This window comes from Prionailurus viverrinus, chromosome B2 (assembly GCF_022837055.1).
Source record: "Prionailurus viverrinus isolate Anna chromosome B2, UM_Priviv_1.0, whole genome shotgun sequence".
Taxonomy (NCBI): Eukaryota; Metazoa; Chordata; class Mammalia; order Carnivora; family Felidae; genus Prionailurus; species Prionailurus viverrinus.
The window spans coordinates 113,174,367-113,196,453 of NC_062565.1; the positions used below are offsets into that span (position 1 = coordinate 113,174,367).

Sequence of the window (22,087 nt, forward strand, 5' to 3'; positions counted from 1 at the left end):
GATCCAAACTCCCTATTTCCACCAGGAGCTATGGTTCAGTATTGTAAATCCACCCTCCCTCCCCTCTCCCTGGGGATTGGCCCTGGGACAAGGGGCTCCAGGACCCACTGCCACTGGGTCAGGCATTTATTTGTAGGGCCCGAGCACGCGCCCTGAGCCAGGAGTGGGCGCCGTCGGCGCGATGCGCAGAGCGGCCGGCAGGTGGCGCCCAGCGGTGGGCTCCTTCTCCTCGTGGTCCCGGCCAGGTGGACCGGACGCGGCGGAGCTAACCAGAGCGGCAGTGCGGGCGGCCCCGGGCCCCCACCCCTTCCACGCAGGGCGCTACGGGCGCGCAAGGGGAAGGAGCGGGCGGCGGGGCCAGCTGCGTCCCGGGCTCGGTCACCGCTGTCTGCGTGTCTGGAAGCACCGGGAGCGTCGCGGTGTGCAGTCCGAGGTCGGCCACCATGGAGGCGCAGGCACAAGGTGAGTGGTCGCCCATCGCCCTGAGGGTCGGGTCCTGGCGCGCAGAAAGGCGCTTTCACGGTACCAGGTAACTTTGCTTTCGGACAGAGCGGTTGGGTGCCATCTGCACAGGTCCGCGACTCCGCTCCTACCCGCGCCTGCGGGATCATTCCTGCTCCCCAAACTCTGGATTTACTGTGAGGCTGGGGCCAGTGAAAGAGATGCTAAATGGAGAGGCCCCTCCGCTGAAAATGCGCCCACAGAGCGATCGACTTATTTTTCCCAGCCAGTCGCCCCCCACTCCCCCAATTCTCGCGGGTGCCCGAAGGACCTGTTGTGCTGGGTCCGGAATCCGAGAGGCGTTCCCCTAGCCCTCGGGGGAGCAGGGAGGGAGCGCGCCTCCTCTCGCTTGGAGCGGTGGGCTTGCGTCCTGCCCCAACTTCGGGCTGAGGGGCGCGCGCCGGGTTGGTGGCTCCTCAGAGACCCGGGTCTCCCGGCTGCGCCAGGAGCTTGCCGCTCGGGGACTTGCCTTGTGAGGCAGGAGAGCGTTACCCCGCCCGCTGATCTCGATCCGATAGATCCGCGTGTCCGGGTTGTCCGGGTCGGGGAGCGACCTCTGCCTCCCTGGGCGCGCGGGGTGCCTGGCCGCGGTCTGGCGGTCGCGCTCCCTGCCACCGGGGTCACCCGCTGAGAGGAGCCGGGGGCTGGGTCACCTAGGGCAGCCTGGTGCCTTGGGGTCACACTCGGACCAGGGGTAGAGAGCCCGTTTGGAACTGCGCGGGAATGGGAGTTCCTGGAGAAAGGAGCAAAGGAGCAGAGGTGGGCGGACTTGGAGCTCGAGGCGAGCAGGATGGACACTGACTGTGGAGTCTAATTGGGAACGACGCCAAGAAGGGATGGGATGCAGAGTTTAGGTCTCTTCAGCTTTGAAAACAATCATCGCTACCTTTCTTCCACACTGCAGGAAAGTCTGTGCTGCTCATTAAAAAAGGGGTGGGGGTAGGGAGAAGGAGAGGTTCAGGACCCTATGCGCTCGCCCTAGTATGGGCAGAAGCGTTCTGGAAGAGAGCCACTTGGTGGGTGCAGGGGCCTGGAGCCACCCAACAGATTTGCTGCCAGCATTACAATTGTCTGAACAGTACGAACCATCCTGGTTTGTTCCATCGGCCAAGAGCCTGCCCATAAAGCTGCTGCTTCCAGTATTTTTCCCCCCATTATCTAAATTGGACAAGAGAATTCAACCAAGGGTGGGAGTTGTTTGTGAAATTCAAAAGCTGCGGTTGGGTTGGAGGCCTTGCTCCTGAAGTGAAGCAGGTGGGAACAACACTGGAGCTTTCCAGCGGGCCTTGCACATTAGAATTATTAGCAGTCTTAAATGCTGGCCGAGTCCAACTCTGTCAAACTGGAATCTTTGGGGCCTGGGCATGGGTGTATTTGAAAGCTTCCCATGTAATTCTGTTATTCACTGAGATTTGGAGAAAAACTACAGCAGGTAGGAAACATTCATCTGAATTCTGAAAGCTAGCTAATCTACAGGTTGGAAGCCCTGGTGTCATTGGTTTGCTTTACCTGTGAGATTTACTGAAATATTCCAGTGCTTTCCTTTGCCAAGTACTGTGCTTGGGGAGCAAACACACACTTGAGTTTTGCTTCATGAAATTAATAGTAGAGGAAGTGACCGACACTGTTTTGATAATTATTTGATAAGTGAAATATAAAATTGCTGCCGTGTTGATGATATAAAAGAGGGCCACAGAGCGCCAACCGAGAGCCTGAAAGTCTTTAGGCCTAGTAGGTGATCATCAAAATAGGGAGATCTTTTATTGTGTCCCTGTTTCTTTTCTTTGTGCTTTACAGTTGCTGACTCACTCCCTTGCCACAGTCCCATGAGGTAGTTCTCATTCCCGTTCTCCAGAGAGGAGACCAACAGGGCCTGTAGATTCCTCGTAGCGTCAAGCAGAGGCTGTGAGCAGCAGTGTGTGCAATGAGTGCCCCATTCCCACTCCAAGCCTGCTGCTTGTAGAGGAAAAATAAAACTGAAGTCCCCATTTTTCTCTCTCCCCTACCCTCTTTGCCACTCTTTCCTTCCCCTCAGGGGTGGGTAGGAAGCCCAAGTTAAAGGGCAGGGGAAGTTGCCCTGGGGAGATTTGGAAGTAGGGTGACCCGTCAGCTAGGAGAAGAGAAGTGAACAGATTTAAGAAATGCTCAGGAAGAAAAAAAAAAAAAAAAGCAAGTGACTTGGAATGGATATGTAGGATGGTGGCATCAAGGATGACTCTAACTTCATACTTGTACAACCAGATGGGTGACATTTGCCTCTTAAGTCCCCATTTCCCTAGTCCTTCCCGTTCAGGTCATTTAAGCAGCCCACGTATTAAGTTCTTTAAGGATACTTTTCACAAAATGTTTACAGTTTGTGTTAATGGGAAAATCTTCTTTCCACTTGACACACGTTTCTAGCCAAATGAATTGCCTCTCAGATTTTAAGAGACTCCTATGGCTTCCTAAGTGCAAGTTTGTCATCAGCACAGTTTGTTTTAGAATTATCTAGAGTGGGGATGGCTTATCTTTTTGCCTCTTGATCTAGAAAGGAGCAAAACTGAGTGAGAGTAAGTAGACCCTGCCGGTGAGATCTTCCCTTGTGCTTTCCAGGAGACCACCAGGTGCTATCAGCATTTGTACACCCAACTTAATAAATGCAGCGGCACGTTCTGGAAACTTTTACATAGGTGAAATTCTGCAAATATGTTCTTTGACTTTGTAAAACAATAGATTACTTCCAGGAAAACAAGAAGCCATTGTGAGAAATTGACAGAACCTGAAACATAGAGGTGGGATTATGCACAGAGTGATTCAGTGAGAAGAAACTGGAGAGCAGTGCGAAATGATAACGCCCCAAGGAGGCCAACACCCCAGTTACTTTCCTGGTACTAGAGAATTTTGCATTAAGAAAATTGACACATTAGAGAGAGGCTTTGGTTAGGAATGTAGCGTTTTTGTGAAACATATGGCAGTCCTTTGAAATAAAAATTCCTGATTTTTTGAAACTACAGTTCAATATTTCATTAATCTAAGAAATAACTTTGTTTTTGTCTTTCCTAGTGTCTGTAAGGTTAAAAAGAAAATTTTCTTTCCACTTAACATTTGTATATATTTAGGTAGATGACTGTATTCGTTTCTGATGACTGCTGTAGCAAATCTCCCCGTTCTGAAGGCTGAAAGTCCAAAATCACTCTCACTGGACCACAAGGCTTTACTCCCCTGGAGCCTCTAAAAATTGATTACTTGCCTCTTCCAGCTTCTGGTGGCTGCTGGCATTCTTTGGCCGCATCACTGCAATCTGCCTTGGGGGGTCACATCGCCTTCTCTCCTGTTGTCGGATCTCCCTCTGTCTTTTATAGGAATGCTTGTGATTTCATTTAGAGCTCACCTGCATAATCCAGGATACCGTCCACACCCCAGGATCCTTAGGTAACCACATCTGCAAAGACTCCTTTCCCATATAAAGTAACATTTACAGGTTCCCAGGATCAGGACCTGACACTTTGGGGGGTCATTATTCAGCCTACTACAGTAACTATTTTTTATATTCAGACAGTCTACTCAGTAGGATTCTCAGAAATCTGTGAATGACATAAAGTTATAAACATCAGACTAATTTTACCTGTTTTCTAATTCCATTAAAGCGAAAATGTCATATATAACTTACATTATCATTATACTTGGCTCACAGGACATTTATTTATACTCCTCTTGCAGTTTATACATGTATAAAAAGCACAGCAAGATTATGTAAATTAGCAAGATTTGAAAGAAAATAAATAAGGATAAGAACAGAAAATGAAGCAAGGAATGAAGCTGTAAAAAAAGGAATACAATTATATCCTCTTTCTTAATACTGCGTGGAAAACAAAGTCTTGCTTTGTAAACAAAGTATGTTATTTTGTTAGAAAAGAATAAAATAATCCCTCATCTCCATGCCAAATAGCAACAGGTTAAGTCTTTTATATTGGAGGGATCAGATTACTCAAGGAAAAAAATTGTTTTATATATTTCAGAAAATTTAAACCTCTAACATGGGAGGTAGGTGTTATATATTTTGATTTATGATTTTTAAAAATATTGAGTGTTCTTACTGCCTTCAAAGCTACCTCCTATAGTTTTATTTTCCCTCTAAATAAAAGTTTTAATTTTTTTTTTAACATGTATTTATTGTTGAGAGACAGAGTGTGAGCACGGGAGGGTCAGAGAGAGAGGGAGACACAGAAGCTGAAGCAGACTCCAGGCTCCGAGTTGTCAGCACAGAGCCTGACGCTGGGCTAGAACCCACGAACTATGAGATCATGACCGGAGCTGAAGGCAGACGTTCAACCGACTGAGCTACCCAGGAGCCCCTAAAAGTTTTAAAATAGGTAGTGTTGTATTCATTATTAAAGTCAGTCATTTGCAGCAAATCTTATACTTATTTTAATTAAAATTCTTATAAAATTTAATCATACAAATGATAGATATTATGGTATTAGATATTGTTTTGAATTGTCTGCCCTACTATACCTCGTTTTCTTAATTTTTTGGGTAGGCAGAATCTGAGAAGTTGCTTCAAAAGCTCAAAAGCAAGAGCGTCCATTTCTGTGGCCTGTGACAAGACCTGGTACTTAGTGAGATACAGTAAATAATAAATAAGTGCTTTGGAAAATATTGATTTATTAAATAAATATTTCAACAAGTATTTATAGATTGCTTTAGTAATAACAAATACTCGACCAGCACTTACTACTGAGAGGCAACAGGGAATAGTGGTTAAGATTCCTTGATTTAAGAATCAAAGTGCCTGAATTTTAATTCTGTCATTGTCACTTACCATTAATATGACCCTGAACAAATTATCTGGTCTCTTTGGGCCTTGATGTTTTCATACGTAATGTGAGAATAATAATACTACCTATATTGTAGAATTGTATTGACGATTTAAGGAGTTAATACTTGCAGAATACTGAAAACAGTTCCTGGCACATGATAAATACTATATAAATGTTTGCTGTTGCTTTTAGTAGCATATGCTAAGTACTTTGCATGCGTTATCTTCTTGAATTCTTAACAATAACACTATGAGATAGACACCATTACTTTTAACTCACCTTATAGACAGAAACTAAAGATCAGAAAAATTAGATGTGGAAGGAGGAACTTAACTCCAGGTCTGTCTGACTCCGGATGAGCTTTATACACACTGTCCCCACAGTATGTGCTGGTCAACATATGCCAGCGGAAGACAGAGATGAAGTCGACATGAGACATCTTTCCAGGGAGGGTAGCAAAGGAGAGTCATCCCCTTGGGTAATGCACTTAGAACTGATGAAATTACATATTTCCATCCCAATGGGATTTTTTGAATACTAGGCCACCCATTAGAGCTAATTCACAGTGAGGATGACAATAACAATAATATTTTAGTGTTTTTTTAATGTCAGCTGCCATGTTATACACTAAAAACATTATGCTGTTTAATAAAGCAAAGTCATGATGAAGGTGATATTATTTTCGTTTTACAAATGAGGATACTGAATGACAGAATAGTTACTCAACTTTCTCTCCAACTCCCACAGCTTGGATATATTGGAGCCTGGATTTGAAATCCGAAAGTTTGACTTTATGCATTGGGATTTTTAATTACGGTTCTGTACCGTCTCCTTAAATTGATATGTATATGCAATCAGTGTGCAGAGTTACATATAATAGACTTTGCTTTGTCATTCATTCAAGGCATTTTAGATGGACAGGGATCTCACTGCCCATCCCACATCTGGGCAGGGTCTAGGTCTGAAAGAATATGATCAGAATTCCTGAGGTTTGTAAGAATAAGCTCCATAATATGACAAGCTGGGGTGGCGGGTGGAGGGGGGGTGGTGTGCTCAAGTATCAATAGCTTGCCGTTTTAGTTCTGTTTTCGAGATGAAGAATTCTGTCAGTTACAAGACATGTGATTCTTAGAACCAGTATAGAATTTTATTACTAGCTGCAAGGAAAAGCCAGTTCAAATGTGGAATGGTTCAAATATGTAATTACACTTGCTGTTCATTCGTATCAGGATGTTAGAATAAATAAAAGACATTAGGATCTGCATGCTCATTTCCAGAAAGTAAGACCTGTACTCTTTAGATGCTGGCTGAAAGGACTAATCTCAATGAGTGCCCAAAAAGGAAAGATTTTCATAGTCTCATGAATATTATAATTACTTGTTAACATGAATACCTTTTATTTATTTAGCTATCTCCCAAGCATATTAGCACAATACCTACTTTAAGAAAAGATGGATAGTGAGAGGATTTGTCCTTAAGCTCTGTAGCAATTTCTGTGTTAAAGTTGTGTGGTCTAAAACAGCAAAAAAAAGAGGGCATCCATCCACCTCCACCATCGCCCTGGCTTGCTCTCCACATATGCAGACATTTGCTACGACTGTAGGTCTGGATTATACTCAACACTTTGAAGCCACCTCTTAAATTTCCTGAGGCAGGACGCAGTAAAGAACATACAAAGGATGGTGGCAAACTGTGGATTTTCAAGCCTGTCATTTTACCTTTCGTTGGATGTTTAAGAAAGGCAGTGTAATTTATTTAAAATATATGTATTAAAATTAAGAATCATCCTAATGCACCAGGGAAGGCAGCAGAACATTTTGAATGAATTTGAGTTGGCAAAAAGAAAGCTTTGGGGTCCTCAAGGAAAGATAAATTTTAAATAGTTTCTCACAGCATGAGTCCTTTATAAGGGTTACATTTTGATACAGAGGAAGTGAAATTCCCAAAATACAGCCACAAATCTTCAAGAATACCCCTTCATCACCAACATATTGCTTCCTTCTCAAAAGACAAAAATCTGGCACTTCGCTGTTTGTGCTACAGCCAAATAATGTACCACGTACTGAAAATACATGTGTATGTTACACCTCATTTCCAAACTTCCCTATGGTTATTTGTACCTTACACATTGCATCTTCCCTGATGTGTCTGTAAAATATAAAATCCTCCAACCCCTTGCAAATTGCAAAATGCGTTTTTCTTATAATTAGACATTTCTTTCATCAATCACTAGCAAGCACCTTGTGAAAGATCCTGGAAGTGGAATGGATTCATTCAAAAGAAAAAGCTTGGGTGGTGGGAAGGGATCTCTTCAGATCTCTTGATTTCAGAGTCTCTAGCTGTCAGGTATTTGTTTTTTATCTGATCCGCCCCCCCCCCCCCCCCCCCCGCACACAAATGAGCTGAGAGTAGCAAATAATGAAGCTGAAAAGAAAATTGTCTATATTTGCCAACATTTTAACTTCCAAGATGGGTTCCCTTACTTAAGAGAGTGAGGGCAGGCCAGGAAGAAAGTGCAGTATTTGGCCCCTGGTAGTTCACTCTTGATACCCCAGGGCCTGACTTGAACATTTCAAGGTATCCATGCTTCCTGCAAAAGATTGGAAGGCTCTTACACGTACTCATCGATTTCTCGTCTTTTCCCCAGTCCAGGAAGCACATTTCTGGCAAGGAAAATATCTGTCTACTGTGGGCCTACTGTGTATCCGGCAGGGTGCCAGCCATTTCTGACATGCTCCATCAGCTTCCCATGGCCCGCTCTCAACCACACTGTCCCTGAGAGAAAGAAACATATTCTGAGGATTCGGACTTGCATTTTTTCCACTGTGACAGTTTAGCAAATGTGTGGAAATAACACACATTCAGAAATTTTTCGAAATGTGATCTTGCTATTTTGAAAAATGTGAGTGCGGAAGACGTGAGGGGAGTTCCACCAGCCAGAAGGTAGGTGGTTACTTCCTGGCAGTACTATACACATACACTTTACAGACTCTCCTGCACCCTGGAGAGAGCTGAGCCTCTCTTGCCAGAAATTGCATTGATATCCACAAGAGAGGAAGGCCTTGTACTTACAAATAAACGGATCTAATACATTTGAAAAGCAAGTATTGCATAGGAAAAAAAAAGGGGGGGGATGTATTAGGTAACAGTAAACAGATGCAAAACAGACCTCTAGAAGAGATTCAAATATACATTTGAAAAGTATTGGAGGGGTGCCTGGGTGGCTCAGTGGGTTAAGCAGCTGACTTCAGCTCAGGTGATGATCTCATGGCTGGTGGGTTCCAGCCCTTTTTTGGGGTCTGTGCTGACAGCTCAGAGTCTGGAACCTGCTTCAGGTTCTGTGTTCTCTCTCTGCCCATCCCCCGCTTGCACTCTCTCTCTCTCTCTCTCTCTCTCTCTCTCTCTCTCTCTCTCTCTCTCAAAAATAAATAAACATTAAAAGGAAAAAAAAAGTATCGGAGTATACTTTTAAAAGCATTGCCTGCCTCTCCCCTACTTAGATTCTTTGAGTTATGGATGCAGGGTCGTTGAGCACAACTGTCAAGAAAGAATTCTTGAGTTTTATGAATTTTATGATGCAAAAAGGTGCTTTTATTATAGCACAGAGACAGGACGTGGGCAGAAAGAGCTGCACTGTGATTATGAGGAGTGACTGATTATAGACTTTAAAGTTTGGTGGGGGCTAGAGATAACATAAATCTCTAAAGGGATTTCTACATATTAAGGAAGAGTTATAAGACCCTGGAGGTCTGGCTTTTGTCAAGATAAGGTTGTTTTTAGTCCCTAGCAAAACATCTACATTAAGGCTGCCATGAATTCCTTGACAAATGTCACCCTCTGCATGTCTCAGGTATTTATCAGTGGGCTGCAAGTTGTAAGGAAATTTAACGTTGGCGACATTTCTCTTGTCTTTGTTCTCCTCATCAATTATGTTCTGGGGTCACTGCCTTCCTTCATTAAGAGTTCTGAGCACATAGATCAGTGGTATCCAGCTCTACCATTTTATATCCTATTGGCTCAAATCTTACAATTGGGTATAGATACAACTTTTTTTTTTTTTTTTTTTTTTGAGAGAGAGAGAGAGGGCACAAGTGAGACAGAGGGCAGAGACAGGGAGGGAGTGAAAGGGAGAGAATCCCTTGAGGGACAGAGAGAGAGAAGTGGGGCTCACCTGATGGTGGGGCTCGAACTCACCCGATGTGGGACCTGAACTCAAGAACCATGAGATCATGACCCGAGCCCTGAGCTGAAGTCAGATGCTTAACAACTGAGCCACCCAGGCACCCACTGTTACAGATAAAACATTTGATGGCCTTTACTAGTGAAGGGTATTATAAACCAAATTCAACTGAGTAAATTTAAAGCTCTAATTGTCTGTTTTCACCAATTCATGAATTGGGCAGTGATGGGGTTTGGGGGTGATGGTGGTTCGGAGCTAACAGCCAAGAAAGAATTCTTGAGGACGTCTTTGGTGCAAAAAGGTGATTTTGTTAAACCATGGGGACAGGACCGGTGGGCAGAAAGAGTTGCACTGGGGTTGTGAAGAGTGACTGGCTATATACCTTGGACATGGGGGAGGTAAAGTCAAAAGGGAAATTTCCAAAGAGATTTTCATATGCTAAAATCTCACAGATTACTAGAGACCTAGCTATTGTCAAGCTAAGGTTGTTTTTCCCTCTAGCAAAGCATTAACATTAAGACACTGGAGAGTTCCTGGACCTTAGGCTATTGATAAAACTGCCTTTTTTTTTTTTTTTTTTTTATAATTGTACTAAGATATTTGTAAACTGGTAGAGACTCTTTACAGTTTATCTGTTTTTTGTCCTTTCCTGTGTTCTGGAGCAGCCAGGAGTGTCTGAGGAATGTCACACACACCCCACCTTTGGGGTGTGCTAGCTTGTGCTTTGCCCTCGGCTTGCCTTATGCTCCCTCATCAGGCAGCATCCCATGTAGCAAGTAGAGAGAGGCTCTGAGGAGCTGTATAAAATGGAAGGCTTTTAGAGACAGAAGGGGATGGGAGGTAAAAAGGAAATTTCTGGGAGAAAAAAGTGAATTGTTTCAGCTGAAGTCACCTTCTCCATCTATGGGGGATGGAAGAGGTCCATCAGGAAGATTCCCTCACTAGTGCTGACCTGCAATTCCAGACTAACTGGTTGAGAGTTACATTGCAGGAAGAGGCTGAAACTATAGCTAGGTTAGGTATTAAATCTTGATTTGCTTATGTGAAGCTTAGCAAAAGGGACTTCATCTGGGCATGTTGTCCCTTTCTCTCTCTCTTTTTTAACAAAGGTAAAAACCCCATGTGTATTTAGCTTCATCTCACATTTTGTGAACTTAGAGTGAAATATGTTTGTTTGCAGTCACCAGGAAATTTGCCACATATACAGGTACAAAGACTACCTCCCTGTGGACATTTGACCTCAGGAAAAGAAAGAACTTGGTACTAGTGTTTTGTTTGATTCATGAGGGGCTCAGTGCCCTCTCCTCTCCAATGATGTCCTGTGCCTGTGCCATAGGCAGAGTTGGCCTATGTCCTTCTCAGAATTTTTTTAATGTTTATTTATTTTGAGAGAGAGAGAAAGAGAGAGAGAGGGAGGGAGGGAGGGAGGGAGGGAGGGAGACAGAGAGGCAGAGAGAGAATCCCAAGTAGGCTACATACTGTAAGTGCAGAGCCCTATGCAGGGCTCAATCTCACCGTTCATGAGTTCATGACCTGACCCCAAATCAGGAATTGGATGCTCAACCAACTGAACCACCCAGGAGCCCCTGTCCTTCTCAGATTTTTTTTCTTGTTCTACTTATCCCTTTTCCAAGGCTAAGCGAAAAGAAACATTTTAGATTAACGTAACGGGACCTGTTATATATGGTGGAGGCATAATGGGCCATCCCATACTAGCTTTGAATTTGGTTCCAGTTGATTTGAGGAAAGAGAAAAATAGCGCTCTCTCTTAAAAACAAAAATTAGTTATCAGTTCTCAGTCCGCATCTTAGTTGACCTGCACTCCTTAGCATAGTTGCTCACTACTTCTCCTTGAAGCACTTTGTTCTTTTGATTTCCAGGGCATTGACCTCTTCCCCCCTCCCCTCCTTCTTCACAAGCCTTGTCTCAATCTGCTTTCTATCTGCACTCCCTTTCTTGGGGAGCTCCTCAGGACTCATGCTTTTAAATTCCATCCAGATACTAATTCCCAAATTTCAGATTCCCCTCAATTTGAGACTACCCATTTGATACATGTGCATGAATATGTAATTAGTATCTTGATTTAACATTGCTAACATTGAACTTCTGATCTCTTTCTCTAAAATATGCCTAGTTCTCCCAGAGTTATCTATCCCCTTGTCAGTTAACAACAACCCTATTTCAAATGCCGAAGCCCAAACCCTGAGAGGTTTTTCTTTTGGGGGGCTTCCCTTAACATACCCCCGTCTCCAGTCAGTCATGCCAGCTCCACTTCCAAAATATACCTACAGTCGAACAACTTCCCATGCGTCTGTTGACAGTGCCTTGGTCCAGGCCACCATCAGCTCTTACCTGGTTTATGCAAGGGTTTCCTAGCTGGTTCCCCTGCTTTGGTGCTGGCCTATCTTCAGTCTGTTCCCAACATGGTAACCAGAGTGATCCTCTCAAAACATGTAGTACCATGCCACTTCTCCCTTCAAAACCCTGAAGCAACTCCTCATTTCACCCAGAATAAAGGGCAGAGTCCTTACATTGACTGGAAGGATGCTATGGGATCTATGTTCCCCTTCTCCCCTGTTATGTCCCTGACTGAACGTCTCATTGCCCTTTTGTTATTTCCCTTTGCTTCATCTTCAGCACCTTTTAATTGACTAATCCCTCTGCCTCAAAAACTCTTTCTCAGGTACTTTCCTGGCTTGTGTCCTCATCCTCTTGCCAGCCAGTGTTACCCTGAAGCCTGGCAACTGGACCCCTATGGTCAAAAGACGATTCTCCATAGATCTCTCAAGTTTCTGCACAACTGGTCCTCTGAGCCAAGGCCTTCACAGCTAATTTCCTCTGCCCTATCTTTTCAGCGATGTTTTGCATAGCAGGCAGCCTTGGGAAGTAGAGACTGTCTCCCTCTGGGGCAGATTGATTTACTGTCCGGGATGATAAAGACCAAGTGTCCCTCTGGACCAGGTGTCGGCAGATTTGCTGGCAGCCACCATGTAAAATCGGGGCTTCCTAATCTCAGTGTTACTTTCCTGAAACACACCCCACTGTTTCAACAGGCAACACCTGACCCTCATCATATCCCCCTGTTTGAATTAGGGCTCAAGGGACTGATGCAATGATGTTACTATGGCTACTGCCATTGCTGTGAGTATTTGTCTTTTTTTCTGTAATCCAGGCGTCTTGTGTCTTCTGCCAACATCTGTGAAACTGGCAGGCTAATTTGCTTGCTTGCAAGTAGGGTAAAATCTGAACCCTTCCCAATTCTTGACCCTTCCTGAGCCATTGATTTTAGAGGGCCCCGTTTTAGCCTTCATCTGTCCAAGCCATGTTGAGGATGTCTACAGACCCACCTAGAAACTGTGCCTCCTCTTCTAGACCATGCTCTGGATACCAGAATTCTCTGCCCCCAAAGCCCTCACTGTGTCATCAGACTTGCACGTGCCTTCTATGGGCAGACCGTGCTTCCAGTATGTATGTTCCTCATCCTGAGGGATGGAGAACTGGCTGTTGTGGGAGGAAGCAGGTGAGTAGCTTGGACATGCAGGCTAGGCTACAGGTTCTTGAAGTGTGATCCCTGGACCAGCACCAGCACTTTTACCTGGGAATTTGTAAGAAATGCGAATTCCCACCCTAGACTCACTAAATTAGAAACTTGGTGGGTACGGCATCTGTGTTTTCTCATACCCTTCAGATGATTCTGTTGCACACTACTTTTTAACTCACTGCTGTTGTTAACTCACTGGAAGAGGTTGTCCACATGCATGTGCATAAAGCCCCTATTGGTGCTTGTGATGGACAGACGCTCGTGTGACCCTGGGGATTTCTGACTTCTGGTATTCACACCCTTGTATAATCCCTCCCCCTTGGTTTTGGACAGGATCTGTGACTTCCTCCTTTTTTTGTTTTTTTTAAGTTTATTTACTTTGAGAGAGAGAGAGCATGTGAGTATGGGCACGAGCTGGGGAGGGGCAGAGAGAGAGGGACAGAGAGAATCCCAAACAGGCTCCTGTGCAGTCAGCACAGAGTCCAATGCAGGGCTCGAACCCACGAACCATGAGGTCATGACCTGAGCCAAAATCAAGTTGGACGCTTAACCAGCTAAGCCACTCGGGCACCCCAACTTGCTCCTGCCCAATAGAATATGGCAGCCATGATGGGATGTTACTCCCTTGATTATGTTCTCTTAGCCGACTGGAGGCAAGACTCTTCTTGCAGGTGGATGAAACAAGTAGCCATGTATTAAGCTGCTGTTCCTTGAACCATGTTTGCTCTGATTTCAATGTGGAAAGTTTCCAGTCAAGTTAGGTATTTTTATTTTCAAATGTAAATTCCTAAAATTTTACTCTGGATGCTGGTACTTCGCATTTAGTCAGTGACTAATATACTCATATAAGCTATTTCTCCAGCCTGAAGAGAAGACTGTGGTCATATAGGGGAAGCCAGAAGGAATAAACTAGATGAAAGGAAATGAGTTCTGCCGCCTAATGGGGACTCTAGGCTGGTGGTAGGGAGCTTGGACGTAGTCACAAAGTTCGGTCACTAAGAAGTTCAGTCACTTCTTCGGTATGTGAACTTCACCTTACTCACATCTCAGTTAGCTAGCTCATCTACAAAGCAAGTGAAAGTGGTGGTTGCCCGGTGGGTTTTGTGACGACTGAGTGAGACAATGCATGTGAAGTGCTTATAACCACATTTGGGTACTGTTATGACAAGGTGAGATTCATTTATTAATTTCTCCTGAAATCTGCATCGAACACCCTGTGTGCTGGCTGAGGTGGTAGGGAAACAGGTGGATGAGCCAAAGTCCTTCCTCTGTGAGCTTACTGCCGTGTTTTTGTATAGTAGTTAGGTGTCAGGCTACTATTTTTCTTTTGTGTTTATTTTTTTATTTTTGAGAGAGAGAGAGAGAGGACGTATGCACGCGCACACATGTGTGAGCTGGGGAGGAATAAAAAGGGAGGGGGACAGGGGATCCCAAGCAGGCTCTGTGCTGACAGCAGAGAGACAGATGCCAAACTCACAAACCCTGAGATCCAGCCCTGAGCTGAAGTCAGATGTTTAACCTATGGAACCACCCAGGCACTCCCAAGCTACTCTCTTTAATGCTTTATTTTATCAGAAAATTCTTTGGATTTCGTATACCACCTACCGCAGAGTTAATAATAGCTTGCTGGAGCTAAGGAAAGATGAGTAGGTTGAAGATAGAAATAAATACGTAAGTTAATATAATTTGGATGTCTAGCCCACATGCAAATTTGTTTTCTGAAGCATAAATTTTACCTACTAGAGAGCACTGAAAGAGAGTAAATACTTTAAATGGTTGCTCTTTTGGTCCATCTTTATTTACTTGGACGAAAGCTTAAAGATGTGAATAGCAGACATACAAAGCAACGTTCATTGTTTGGACACGTTCTGAAGATGCACAGGTTAAATTTTTTGTTTACGTTTCCATTGATTCTCTGATCATAATTTAATATTTATCTTAATAAATAGGATAGCAGATCTTATTTCTGGTCTCTTGGAACTTGGAGGCTGAATATTACAGTGCAGCTGTGCTGAAGGACTGCAAAGCCAAGGGAGCTAGGTGTGCGTTCTTGATGGCCGGACTTTGAAAACCCTCGTGTCTGTTGCTTAGCAGCATGTTTGAGATTTCTCCGTATTCTGAACAGCTTCTAGTGACAACTGTAGATTTCTGTTTTTGCCGTTTTAAATGTCAAAAAAGGGCGCCTGGGTGGCTCAGTTGGTTAAGCGACTGACTTCGGCTCAGTTCGTGATCTCAGGCTCATGAGTTTGAGCCCCTCGTTGGGCTCTGTGCTGATGGCTCAGAGCCTGGAGGGGGCTTCGGATTCTGTGTCTCTCCCTCTCTCTGTCCCTCCCCTGCTCGTGCTCTCTCTCTCCTTCAAAAATAAATAAACATTAAAAAAATTAAATGTTAAAAAAAAAGGCACAAATGAAAACTTTTAGTATGTATGAGTATACACACACACATAACACATGCACATTACACTTATACATGTGACCATCATTATTCCCTTTATTCTGGCTTATTTTTCTTCATAGCACTGTGGCATTTTATATTATGCATAATTATTTGCTTTCTTTTTGCTAGTGAGCATTAAGCTCCTTGAGGTCAGGGACTTCGGCTGTTGTCTTTATAGCTGTATTACCACTGTCTAGAAAGTGACTGATTAGCACTATGTACATACTTAAGGGGAAATGATGAATGAATAGTATTGGCTAAATGCCATCATATGTGACTCTCAAAGGGTGTAATGGGGGGGAGGGGTAAACATTTCACCTTTTATAAGAAATTAATGTGTTTTTAAAAGTTGTATTATAACTTCTCATGAAAGCTCCCCCAATTAAAGAAGTAATATAATGCTAATAAGAGCTCTCTGTACTGCTCCACTGTTATTTAGTGTCATCATTGATGTTGAAATCTTAGAGATGATATCAAGGTTAGGAGCTGGGCTTTGTCAGCATAAATATAGAGGCTGGGATACAATTAAGTTGCTGTTCTTAAGAAAAGGGGAGTGAGGGGGGTCTGGAGAGGGTTGGGGGAACAATGGGAAGTGGGGAGGAAAGGGCCCACAGACACTGAGTCCTGGAGGGACAAAAAAAGAGAATGTGAGAGAGAATGAGATGCCTAGGAGCTGAGGGGGAGAAACTTAGGACAAGAGATGTTTCTAATGATATTTTCCCAGGAAAAGCTCTAAATCACCTCCTAGCTTCCCCCGGTGATATCTTTAGTAAATTCTGTATTGCTCATTCAAATTTTCAGTGGGAATAGAGTTTTGTTGTGGGACAGCTCAAAAGAAAAGATACCTGAAGTGTATTTTACAAAGAAATAGGTATTCTGTTTCTCCCAGCCTCTATTGAACAAATATGGAGCAAACACTGAGACTCTCAGCGTGAGGTGTGCAGATGAACAGTGTGCTTTGGGTACCCACGTTTTCCTGGCTGTCCTGGTGTGCCTGTTCCAACAGGTGGAGGAGGGATGACAAGAGCTTCAGCCCAATCCTCTGGGGCGTGGTTGGCCTAAGCAACCAATTTTCAGTGCAGCTGAAAATCTTGGGTCAGCAGTACCTGTTCAAATTATTTTAACTGGACAGATGAAAGTCTCCTTTGTAGAAATAGCAGCAACAATAGTTTGGTGACATTTTCTTCTATAATGTACATGTGACCTGCACTACTTAGCTAATTTATAAAGATTTATGAGAAAATATGTCTGCATTCTTGTGTTGCTCAAAAGCATTATTCTGCAGGCTGTAAGTAGTTATTGAATGAAACTTGAAAAACGCTTATTTCCTTCCCTAAATGTGCTATTTCCCCCCGAAGACCTCATTGATAGCCTGCGAGGGTTTGAAATATTGATGACTGTGAATCCATTCATCTCCAAATTTCACTGGCCTTTCAGTAGAGTATATTTTTAGCTTTGTTGAGAATTTAGGGCAGAGGAAATCTATAGAAATATCAGGTTATGTGGGTATTCTGTCAGTTTCATAGAACTAAAGATGGATTCTGTTAGATGAATATTTGAGTCATCATTAGCCTTACACTAATAAAGTGGGGTAGCTCACTTTCAAATAAGGTGCCAGGAAATTACTGAGTAATTTAAAAACTTATCCTTCTTATAAAATCTGATCTGAATACAAATGGATATGATACTTCTGATAACTAATCGTTTGTTTAGGTCCTATATAAATACTGTCAATGTGCTATTGAAATATTTCCGACATCCCAGCAGGCAGGGTAAGGGTTGCTACAAATACATTAGCTTTCTGAGCCATGAGACATACTCATCAGTGTATTGGTGGAGTGCTGTCTTGACCAGACGATGGCTAGCTCAACATTAGACATTTTCCACGGACTTCTCGCTCTCCACTTTCCCACGTGAGAGTGTCCGCTCCTCCAGTGCTCTTTCCCTCCTTTTGAACTGTCAGATCCTCTCCACTGATGAACTCCTGGTTTTCCCTGTGCAAATAGTCCCCTTCTTCTCCACCTCCACAGCATTTTGAGTAAGACACAGTCTTATGTCCTTAAGGAGCAGCATCATAGTTGAGGGTTCTAGGAACTTTCGTGCAATCTCATTTTGTAGGTGAAAGCGCTCTGAGAGATTAGGGGTGCTTAATCTAAGCGCCCTTAAACTAGCCTAGGCTAGTTTCTTGTAAGTGGGAGAACCAGAACAAGAACGTGGATTTTCTGTGACTCCCTCTCTGCACCACACAGCCTTCCACCATCTGTAGCGCACTGTGGTGATTCGTCCCTCTGTCTCCCTCTCTCTGTGCTCCTCCCCTGCTCACACTCTGTCTCTCCCTCTCTCAAAAATAAATAAACATTTAAGAAATAAATAAATAAAATACCTGTTTGGGGCATTGTTCTAGGCTCCAGGAAAACCTGAGCAAAAAATGAAAATTTCTGCCCTCAGGAAGTTCATATTCCTGGGAAGGGGCAAATAATAAACAACACAAATTAATAGAAGATGTAGTGTCCTGGAGGTTGGTAAATGCTAAGGAAAACAATAAATTGATGAAGGGGGCTGTGAAGTGTGAGGGTGAGTGGGGTGGTGGTTGTAGGTGATTCTCTGCGATAGATACTCTGCACAAAGATGCTAGGGTTAACTGAACTTACTTTCCAGCAGAGAGAGCTGGCTTTCTGAGTACCCTTGAGGAGGCACAAAGGCCAGCGATTTGTGTTGGGGCATCGCCAGGACTCCCACTGGTGACCCTGGCAGATAATTGCTGAACTTGTAATTGCTGTGTCCAGAACTCCATGACTCCTGAAGGGAAACCTGCAGCCCCCACATTACTTGATTGGATTTTGTATTTCTTTGGCTCTCACAAAAACAGAAAGGTTACTTTCCACCTACCTGTAGAGACCTTTGATGTTACCCCCAATTCCTTCATATTCTTCAGACCACTCCATCTTAAGAGACATGTCTGACGGAATTCCAGGCATCCCTCATGGTTTTGTCCCACAGTTTGGACACAACTTCCAGTCACCTTCCGGATCGATTTGAGCTCCCCAGGAGACAGTGCAATTCCAGCGGAAGAACACTGTGTACCAGCTCTCTTTTGTTTGTCGTTATCATCGCCTGCTGTAGAGCCACCCAAGCAGAAGCTCACCACGTATTATCTAAGGCGGTGCAGCACAGACAGAGACACAGGGTTTCCCCCTCTGCCGCTTGGTCTCCTGCTCAGAGACTGGACTCCTTCAGTGTGAACAGAAATTACAGTCACCCCCGCGGGCCTCCAAGCGCTTGGTCAACTAACACTATACGAATGCAAGTTTTCCTTCGGAGTTGTAGTTGAATACTTATTTGAAAAATCACTTAAAGCATTTTACAAGCATATCGTCCTTTTTCCCTTTCTGTTTCTATTCTTATCTATTTCCCTTCGTGTTTCTTTTTCTATTTCATTATTTACAATAGTGGGAATTTACTACTGTTTTGTTTTTATAGTGCTGATAATGTCACTGGTATGTATTTAAGGCACAAGTGCTTTTTCACAAGATAGCTTCGAGTTAGCAGAATGATCTGTCATTCCTTTCTTTTCACTCTGTGGCACTAACTTCTTTTTTTTCTATTCTTCCAATTTACCCGCTCTGAATACCAGTGATATTTTTATGGACAGAAATGCTGAGAAGGCAGCTCTTATTTGAAGTGAGTCTTTTCTGCTCTCATACACAACACTGTTATTTAAGCATTCTGAGAAAAATTTGGGAATGGTTTTAAAAGGGCTGTGTTGCTCTGGGGAGCAGTGTCTTCTGGGTGCTTAAGGGAGGATATTTGAAAGCCATTTCAGTAAGGAAAGTCATGTTCTACTCGCTTTGAGTCCACCACTGGACAGAACTCTGATATCATCCTGACAACTACCTTTTTCCTCACCTTGAAGCCATAGCTCTGGCTATGACTCTCCTCAGTTTATGCTCCATCATGTGGGTCACTTACACTGAGTCTTTGTGAGTCATCAAATGGCTCAACTTCCTCTGTACAACTCCTACTTTATTTTTATGTAATTATTCATCATATATGATGTCGTAAGCCAATTTGACTCTCTTAGGGAAGGAAGGAGGAAGGGAGGGAAGGAAGGAAAAGGAAGGCAGGCTTGAACTATTACATTTTCAAGGACATATTTATTTGAAAGGGAGTCTTTTTCCAGAATTACCCACCACCTGCTATGGTTAATTAGATACAGTTAGTGCCAAGCATGGTTTAGAACTTTTTTTAATTGAGCAAAATTTTACTTTAACTTTGAAGGTCCTAAAATTATTGACGCATTAGAATTTGCAAATTAAATGTGGAACGTAACTTTTCAGTAAATAAACAACGTATATATGGTTATAACCATTCAGTTGTTTCTTGATCAGAGAACAGAAAGGAGAGTGTTCATTACCCACATTCTAGATAATTCCACTTACAGTTGAAAACACACAGTGAGACTGTTTAACATCTACATAACATACTGTTTCCTGGTCCTCATAATGATGTAGTCACGTATCAAGAATGTTTTGTATTTCCTTACTCAGAGATATTTTTTTTAATAAAGAAACAGAATCCTACCACCTTCCTGCTCTGGGGGCTCACAGAATCACAACCAAATGACTTGCTGTTAGCATAGCCTTTTATATTAGCTGAGTGCTTTTCAGTACATTTACTGGTGAGTTTCACAGTACTTTCTGGTGGTGTGAAGGAGGCTAATGTTGCTCTTGTGCAAATTACAAAGCCAGAACCATAAAAGGGGGAAATGATGGTTTGGAATAATCTTAGAAGTTGGGTTCAAGTCTACAGTTATTTTTTCTCTTTAAGATCTAAAAAGGTGAGGGGGCCCTGGCTGGCTCAGTATGTGGAGCGTGAGGCTCTTGATCTCGGGGTTGTAAATACAAGCTGGATGTTGAGATTACTTAAAAATAAAAAATAAATAAATAAAAATAAAAGATATGAAAAGGTGAGGAATCTGATGGCAGTGAACCAAGTAATGAATATGATGTAATTTTTAATTTATACCCTATAGTAATTAATTGACAAACCTGATAATATTTGACCTAAATGATTAGCAGACATAATTAGGCCAAGATCAAAATTCAAGAAGACTAAGAGATCAGAATACAAGTACCTCTTCTGGAAGACCTAGGAATAATCAAGAGATCTACATAACACACCTGTCTAAGAGACTCAAGAAACATTTCAGTCAGGATACAACAAAGAACTAAGGCAGTTGGGGAGTTCAGTGATTATGTCGAGGCCAATGAGGCATTCTATCTTATTATGCACATGCTGTCTAATTTCTAGAGAAAAAGAGGGAGAGGAAAGCAAACCAAGACTTAATCAGTATCATGGGATTTAAATATTAGACTATAGGCTATAGAATTTGGGTATTTTATACCAGCACTGAGGACAGACCTATGTTATTTTATGAGAATATTTATTTACTGATAAACATTTGGTGAACATCTTCTGTGTGCCACACAACGTATAAATTCTGGGGATACAACAGAGAACTAGAACTGATGCTAAAATGTGTCCACGCAGATAACTATCAGCATCCATCCAGGCCTTATCAATTTACCTTGGCATGATGTGAGACTTAGGTCTTTCCACAGATTCTTTCTTCTCCTAAGTTGTCAAAGTGCAGTATTTTCCAGGAGAACTGGTTGAGTCAGTATTGGATAGTCTACTGATTCCAGGATTGAAGAAGTCTGGGACTTTAAAAAGATTCTGGGGTAGTTGGGCTTTATTTAGAGAGTTGACTTTGGACTGCCCTTCTCCTGGCGACTATTGTCTACATAACCCATTTGGGGCAGTTCTTATGGACAAGGCTGCCTCTACGACACTATTGGCTTTAAGGAGGTACCATTCTGTGCCTCTGTAGCCGTATATTCTAGAAACCAGTTAAGCATAATGACCAGCATCCCTAGGAAGGCAGGTAGGCATAGATGCTGAGTCACTGCCAGGGACCTTTACTTAGCCAGTATTTGCAAATGTGTGTTACTTGGCAGGGCATCGGGCAAACCAATTTAAACAGTAACTGTGCCTTCTCTAAGGCAGATGTGCAAACATCAAAAGCAAATACAGACATGGGGGAATCTATGTAAGCCCTGACCAAGTGCACAGTGCTGTGTCACTTTTGACCATGTATCAGTCTGCCTTTTTTGGAAGTCGTGAGCTGAAGTCGTGAGCGAAGTGTTGTAGGAGTTGCATTTTTAGAGAGTGAGGTGGAAAGAAGTGGCTGCCTCTGTACTAGTCGGGAGAGGATTGTTGAGGGGGTGGTTTTGGAGAGTTGGTTGAAGGTAGAAAGGGAGGGAACCTGCCATCTGGATGTGTGATGACATTCAGGTGTTGGTATGGCTTCTTAAAGTAGCCTTTGCTTTTGAAGTACATTGAAAAGACATTAAATTAATTTGGCTGAAAACAGCTGAGGGACTGAGGATGTTAGGAGCACTGGGTTGGTTGTCAGATATCATCATCCCTACAGTTTCCTCACCTCGGGACCCTGGACAGTGGCTAAGTAAGCACTGTCATATAGGATCCCGTTTAATCTTCTCCATAGCAAAGCTGTGCAGTTGCTAACAGTGTCTCTACTTCACAGATGAAGAAATGGGGGCCCCAGAG

The 22,087-nt window shown here is 43.2% G+C and overlaps 1 protein-coding gene across 3 annotated transcripts in view; it reads left to right on the forward strand.

Annotated features, from left to right (window-relative positions):
• The first annotated feature begins 216 nt into the window (after positions 1 to 216).
• TPD52L1 (TPD52 like 1) overlaps positions 217 to 22,087 on the forward strand; it is a 102,413-nt gene continuing 80,542 nt past the window's right edge. The window contains exon 1 of one of the 3 annotated variants that reach the window (XM_047860190.1): positions 217 to 462. In XM_047860190.1, coding sequence (XP_047716146.1) covers positions 444 to 462 — 19 coding nt within the window. In that variant the 5' untranslated portion in view covers positions 217 to 443. The remainder of the gene's footprint in view (positions 463 to 22,087) is intronic. The other 2 variants (XM_047860191.1, XM_047860192.1) reach the window with 2 other exon arrangements.